Raw genomic sequence first — 6,662 nt, 5'->3', positions numbered from 1 at the left:
AGGAGGAGGAGGAGGGCTATATAGTTCTCACCCTTGACTGGACTCTGACTCTTTCTGCAGTAGCCTTTCCTTGACGTGCCTCCAGGGAAAGCACCGATGCAGAGAGCTGGGTAGAGAGGATTGAGATGGGTTGGATGGATTGCTGATACTCTCTATAGGAACCAGGAGCATCGTTTCCTACCTGCAGGCTCTATCGAACAGGATACAGGGCAAGAAATTCATAGGGGCAGACGAACATGGCAACAAGTTCTGGGAGATCGCCAACCCTGGCGGCGTCCCTGACCCCAAGAGGGAGATTGAGTTTGTATCTAAGGACATGGTGGGCTGCTACCGCTAGCCGTCGCAAGCGCTGACTCGTGATGTTGCGACCAGGTTGACTTCAGCATGAACGAAATCCCGTCAGAGTGGCGCATGTGGCTGAAGCACCATCGGAAGGACCCGCCGACAGAGGAGGAGATTCTGAGCTCGCAGTATGAGCAGCAGACGACGAGGGCGAACGCGAAGATCGTGGAGGAGCGAGACAAGGCGATGGGCTCAGCGAGCTCGAAGCAAACGGGCTTGCGAGAAGTGGAGGAGTACGACCCGACTAAGTGAAGGCGGAGAGTTGCGGGGGAGGATGGTGGTTGAGGTTAAAGAGGAAGGGGTGTATTGTGTGTTGTGTCTAGTTCGACTGTTGTGTTTATCTTGTTGTATGATGATGACGATGACGATGATGATGATGACGACGATGATGACGATGACGATGATGTCATGGTTTGCTCTCAAGATTTGAAGGCTCGCTAGAGTGGCTCAACGAGTGGAGGACAGTGAGTGTTGCCAATTGAGGATATGACGAAGTTGGGCGCGAAAGGAGCTATGGCTGAGGAGGGGAGAAGAGAGAATCGGAGAGCCAGAGGAGGAGGAGACGTGAAGCTCTTTCATAAACTTCAAGTTTGCTCTCGAGCTCCTGTCATCGTGAGCAGCTCCTCGGCTGCGAGGGAGGTCGAAGCTCTTTGAGTTGCTCCCTTGCGCTGCTTCTGATCGCCGCCATGCCGCTCCCTGCCGTCATGGCGAGGTTGGAGGACTTGGAGCATGGACGGCTCCTCGGCACTGAGGGCAGAGAAGGAGGAGGGAGAAGATTTTCTGTCCTCCTCTCTTCCTCCTCCTGCACCGACGACCTCCTCCTCCCCCCGTGACAGGCCTTGTGCTCCTCCTGCCCTCCTGCTCTCATCGACCTGTGCAGCTGCTGCCATGCCTGCAGCTCGTCCTCTCCACTGGCCTCCGGGCCGAGACGGAGGGGGACGTGAGTTCTTCTGCTGACCTCCTCCTTCCTCTGCCACTTCATCATCAGGGCTATGTAGCTGCATCCCCCCTCCCTCACCTTCATCCTGTCCTTCAGCTCCTCCAGCTCTTTCTTCGCCTGCCTCGCCGCCATCTCCGCCTGCTCGCGCCTCCTCCCCTCCTCTGCTGCCACCTTGGCCGCCTCTCGCAGCATGCTGGCTTGCTGCAGCATCTTTGCGGCTTCTTCCCTGAGGTTGACCCCCTGCTTGCGCGGCATCTCCTCTTGCGATCCAGCCCACCTCCCCTCCCGCTCCTCCCCCTCCCGCTCCTCCTCCCTCAGCCTTCCGTCCGGGAGCACACGGCGTTGCGAAAGGTCCTTGAAGTCTGTCTTTCCCTCCTCTCTCCTCCCTCCAGGGCCAAGGAGAATTTCCGTCTTCGTGCCAGTCCCCTCGTCCTCCCTTCGTGTCCTCCTAATCTCCTCTACTGGCATTAGAGTCTGGCCGAACCCCTCGGGATACCCACTCTCGGATCCAGAAGAAAACCCCTCCTCCTCTTGCTCCTTCTCCTCCCTCCTTCGCCCTGAACTCCGCCACTCAACCCCTACACTCTTCTTGCTACTTCCTCTTGCTCCACTTCCGAGACTGTGGTTGCGCTTTGTATGCGCCTCATTCTCCCTATCATCATCATCATCATCATCATCATCGTCGTCGTCGTCGTCGTCATCATCATCATCATCATCATCGTCATCGTCATCGTCGTCATCATCAGACGAAGTTCCCTTCTCTCTTCCTCCTCCTCCTCTCTCCGCAAGTCGCCTTGATTTCTTCTTTCCCCCCTTCCTCTTGTCGCTCTTCTTCCATGAATTGACGTCAACCAGGCCAAGGAAAGAAATCTGATGAGACAGAATGGCGCCAAGGTTGCGTACACGCTGAGCATCCTCCTCCTCCTCCTCCTCCTCCGCCTCCTCCTCCTTCTCCTCCTCCTCCTCCTCCTCCTCCTTCCTTCTTGTCTTCCACTTCTTGCCCTCTTTTCCTCATGACTGCTCGGCTTCTTCTTCCAGAGATCATCCTTATCGTCAGAGTCTCGCTCGACATCCCTCCCTGTCTTCTCTCCCTCCTCTCCTGCCGAGTGAGCACTGTGCTGCTTGTACAAGCTTGCCGTCCCCTGTTGGAGAGTGGGAGGAAGAGGCTGCGCGAGGTCACTGCGGTGAGATGGAAAGCGAGTGGGCAGGGAGGTAGCAGAGTCCTTCTTGTCTGACTGCACGTCAGATGCGTCGAAGGAGCTTGCCGCTCGCTCGTCCTGCTCCCTGTCACATTCTACCTTGCTCCTTCCTCCGCTCTCCGGTCGCTTCCTCTGTTCAACACGCTTGTTCGCATCCTCGTCGTCGGAATCAACCTCGTTGAGAGCATTCACCATGACCTCTCTGACGTCCCGTGCAACAACGTGACTTCTTCTACCCCTCTCCTCCACATGTTGACTAGCAGATCGATCTACATCTATGTCCGGTTCTGCTGTCCTCCCCATGCTCGTCTCGGCTCTTGCCCGCGGCTCGACGACTTCGACTTTCGTTCCCTCCACGTCCTCCACAACATCCGCGATCATCGCGATGTTCTCCGACCAAACCTTCTCTTGTGCATCCTCGTCATCAACTTCTTCGTCCTCCCAGTCGAACACGTTGGTCTCGATCTCCGTCCTGTCGTCTGCGGTCGAAGGCACCAGGTCTCGACGGGCTGCGGTCGGCTCCCTACACTTCTCTTGTGAGGCTGCCTTGGCAAACCTGTCCTCTCCTCCTCCTCCTCCTCCTCCTTCGAATTCTTCAAACTCTTCATCTACACTATCATTGTATCCTCTTCCTCCATTTGCATTCGTTCTCAGTTGGCTGTTGAATTCGCTGTTCGGTCTGTCGTCGCTCTCCCCCCTGCTCCTGCTGCGGTGCGTGTTGTGATAGTTGTCGGTATCCCCGCGTGGACTATGATACAAACTCTCCTCCTCCTTGCTGATCATCTTCTCTTCTTCATCTCCGCCTCCTCCTGCTCCTCCCAAGGAACTTAGAAATTCCTTCATCATCGTGATCGGCGCGTCCTGACATCGGGCCGCCAGCTTTTGCTGAGCAACGTGAGACGAGAAATGCATGCGGGGGGTAGCCTCGACCTCCTGCTCCTGCTCCTGCTTCTCCTGCTTCTCCTGCTTCTCCTGCTTCTCCTGCTTCTCCTGCTTCTCCTGCTGCTGCATCTTGTCGATCGTCACTGCTCGTGTCATCCGAGGGGTTTCCTCCTCCTCCTCCTCCTCCTCCTCCTTCATCTCTTTCCGTTGAAACTTGTTCGACGTCGGAGCGGTAGGCTTTCTCTCCCATTGTACGCCCAGACGAGGAGTCTCTTCGTCCTCGGACCCGTCGATGATCAGATAGTCTTGCTGACCTCCTTCTCCACCACCAGCAGCAGCTCCTCCTCCTCCTCCTCCTCCTCCTCCTCCTCCTCCTCCTCCTGATCCTGATCCTCCTCCTCTTGCGGCTGCTGTTGCACGTCCTACTCCTGATCCTGATCCTGGTCCTCTACCTGCTGCTGCTGCTGCTCCTCCTCCTCCTCCAGCTCGAGGAGGGGCGTAACTCTCTAGCAGACGATCTGCCTCCTTCAGCGCATCTTCTTGGCTGCCTGGTGAGAGTTGAGGAGAAATTTCCCGCGACGGACGACCAGGATGAGTGTGACGATGATCGTCAGAGAGCTCTTGTCCCTTGTCCCTCCCACCCTCTCCACCAGATCCTCCTCCTCCTCCTGTAGCTGTTGCTGTCCTGCTGCCGCAATTTCCTTCCGCCCTTTCATCGTCTTCTATCATCTTCAACTTCAATCTTCGGAGCTCATCTTGCAAGCTCTTGATCACCGTCTCCTCGTCGGAGCTTGCTTCTCCCTCCTCCTCCTCCCCCTTTCCTCCTCCTCCTCCTCCTCCTCCTCCTCCTCCTCCTCCTCCTCCTCCTCCTCGTTTTCTTCTTCCTCCAGGGCTTGTTGCAGAGCTTCAAGCTCTTGCTCAAGACGACCTGGAACAAAACATTGTCAGTGTACACCATAACACAACCATCAACCTTCTATGACAACTGCACATCCTCTCTTATCGCTCTCATCATCCTTTGCTTCACTTCCTCATCTCATCCCATCCTCCTTTCACTTACTTATCTTGTCCGCTGCCGCTCGCTGCACGTCTCGCGTATTCGGATCGATTCCCAGCTCTTCCAGCTCAACTTGCTGTAAATTCATGGAAAGACAAAATCAGCGACGAGCATGATCCCTTCCTCCTCTTCCTCCTCCTCCTCCTCCTCCTCCTCCTCCTCCTCCTCCTCTTCCTCTTCCTCTTCCTTCTCCTCCTTCTCACCAGGCGTTGGCGCCTCTTCGCCTCCTCCTCCTCCTCCGTCATCTTTGCGGTCACGATGACCCGAGCACGCTGCTGGCCCACAACTCTAGAGTCGGGTTGCTGCTTCCCCACCTTGACTCCAGCAGCCCTCGGATTCCACCTGTTGGCCTCGCTCTCGAAGTAGGAGTCGAACTCCACCTCCTCGCTCCTGCCCGCCTTAGCTGCTGGAACCTGCTCCCTCTCCCCGCGGGTGCGAGACCCTTGCCAAGATTGCTGCAGGTGCGCAGGAGGACGACGACGAACCGATCGATCCTTGTGCTCCTCCTGCTCCTCCTGCTCCTGCTCCTCTTGATCTTCTTCTCGCCTCCCCTCCTGCAGCTTCTGCAAGCTCTGGTACTGATCCAGCTCCTTCCTCTGCGCCATGGTGATCTTGCGGAGCTCCTCATTCTGCCTGATGAGACGCTCGACACTCCGGGCATCCATCTTCTTACGGACTTGAACGAAGTCCCGCCCGGCTCCTCCGTCCCCATCCTCCTCTCTCCTCACCGCCCCCTCAGGAACAGCATCGAACACATTCTCTGAGAGCTGCTCGAGAGCTCTGATCTCGTCCTCAGCAAGCTCGACCCTAGGAGGCTTCTGCCCGGTCTTGACCCCAGCAGCTCGCTGCCGTCCCTGGGCTCTGGGCTCCGCTACCTTGAAGCTCGTTGCTGCTACCTCGCTCCTGCGCTGGTTGCGTTCGACGGTGAGATAATCGAGGTCGAGGGCAGCAGCATGTAGAGGAGCAGGAGAAGCTGACGCCTTCAATGTCCTCTTGGCAGGGTCGAGCAGCCCAGGGACAATGGAGGACGAGGGTTCAGACCCGCTGATCCCCTCCACAACCTCCATCACCCCCTGTTTCTCCCGCTCTTTCCGCTCCTCGAAGGGGTTCTCCCTCCCCTCACTGGTTCCAGAAGCTGTCCCAGCCTGTTCTGCCGTGTCTGCATGAGCCTTGTCTGTGAAGAAGTCTCCGCCCCGCTCCTCCCTCTCTTGCAACCGCCTCTTCCTAGCTGCAATGCGCTCCTGTCGCTCAAGCTCCTTTCTCGTCTTCTCCTCCATCGTCACTTCGCAAGAGACGGAAAATGCACTCGTCGCCCACCCTCCTTCTCAGTTCACTCCTCCATCACCCCGATCATGGTCTTCCCCTGCGTCGAAGGTGGGAGGACTAGAATCTTCGGCCATCCCTCCTCCTCCTCCTCCTCCTCCTCCTCCTCCTCCTCCTCCTCCTCCTCCTCTCGTAAGTTTTCGGCCATGTTTCCCGCCATCTCCCCGACTCGAAGAAAGCACCCACACTAACCTCGCAGCACAAACTGTAGGAGTACGGGGGGGTGGTCCTTTAAAAGTAGGACGGCGAACATGGCGGAACAAGGGGAGAACGGGGGAGGCAGGGAGGAGGAGAAGGAGGAGGGGGAGGAGAAGCATGGAGGGTCGAGAGATCAGGACAAGACAGAAGAGCAGGCGGGAGGAGGAGAAGAGAAGAAGGAGGAGGAGCCGGACGACGCACTCCTAGAGCAGCTGCTGGCCGAGGAAGCAGCGGCACAACAGGGCGACGGAGGGGAGGCGAAGGAGCAGGGGAGAGCAAACGCCGCCATCGCAGGAGCTCTCAACCAGGGGAGACAGATAGGAGCAGCCATAGGCAACTTCTGGTCCAACATGGCGGCGGAAAGGTATCTTCGCACATGATTGTGTCTTATTGACGCCGGTCAGGCGCGCCATGGCAGAGAAACTTGAGGTGCCGGTGAGCATCGTAGGATGGCAGCTGAAGACGAGTGGAGGAGAGTCAGGAGGGAGATGCTTCTGCTCGCCTTGACGGACATGCAGGGTGGGGTCAGTACCTCTGCCTGCCGCTGGAGGCGGGATCATACACACGGACGGAGCTTGCGAAGAAGTAATGCCTTTGGAGGAAGATGAAAAGAGGGGAGGAGGGGAGAGGAGAGGAGAGGAGGGGAGGGGAGGGGAGGGGAGGGGAGGGGAGGGGAGGGGAGGGGAGGGGAGGGGAGGGGAGGGAGGGAGGGAAGTACGAG

At 57.6% G+C, this 6,662-nt stretch overlaps 3 protein-coding genes across 3 annotated transcripts in view; 2 read left to right on the top strand and 1 right to left on the bottom strand.

The window, feature by feature from the left end:
• GUITHDRAFT_166370 (hypothetical protein) overlaps positions 1–941 on the top strand; it is a gene marked incomplete at its 5' end in the record, with an annotated part of 1,075 nt that extends 134 nt beyond the window's left edge. Inside the window, 3 exons of the mRNA XM_005820755.1 lie at positions 86–110; positions 159–319; positions 373–941. Of these exons, the coding sequence (XP_005820812.1) occupies positions 86–110; positions 159–319; positions 373–594 (408 nt within the window). The 3' untranslated portion in view covers positions 595–941. The remainder of the gene's footprint in view (positions 1–85; positions 111–158; positions 320–372) is intronic.
• On the bottom strand, positions 927–5,697 carry GUITHDRAFT_147670 (hypothetical protein; the record flags this gene model as incomplete). The annotated part of the gene is made up of 7 exons (XM_005820754.1): positions 927–1,089; positions 1,215–1,312; positions 1,361–1,839; positions 2,277–3,680; positions 3,816–3,911; positions 4,424–4,496; positions 4,624–5,697. 7 exons carry the CDS (start codon positions 5,695–5,697, stop codon positions 927–929), a joined length of 3,387 nt encoding a protein of 1,128 aa, XP_005820811.1.
• A 297-nt stretch (positions 5,698–5,994) lies between these two features.
• GUITHDRAFT_120000 (hypothetical protein) overlaps positions 5,995–6,662 on the top strand; it is a gene marked incomplete at both ends in the record, with an annotated part of 2,592 nt that continues 1,924 nt past the window's right edge. The window contains 2 exons of the mRNA XM_005820753.1: positions 5,995–6,305; positions 6,346–6,376. Of these exons, the coding sequence (XP_005820810.1) occupies positions 5,995–6,305; positions 6,346–6,376 (342 nt within the window). The remainder of the gene's footprint in view (positions 6,306–6,345; positions 6,377–6,662) is intronic.

The sequence above is a fragment of the Guillardia theta genome (genome assembly GCF_000315625.1).
Source record: "Guillardia theta CCMP2712 unplaced genomic scaffold GUITHscaffold_166, whole genome shotgun sequence".
In the NCBI taxonomy this organism is placed as follows: Eukaryota; class Cryptophyceae; order Pyrenomonadales; family Geminigeraceae; genus Guillardia; species Guillardia theta.
This window is presented reverse-complemented; position numbering and strand designations above follow the sequence as displayed.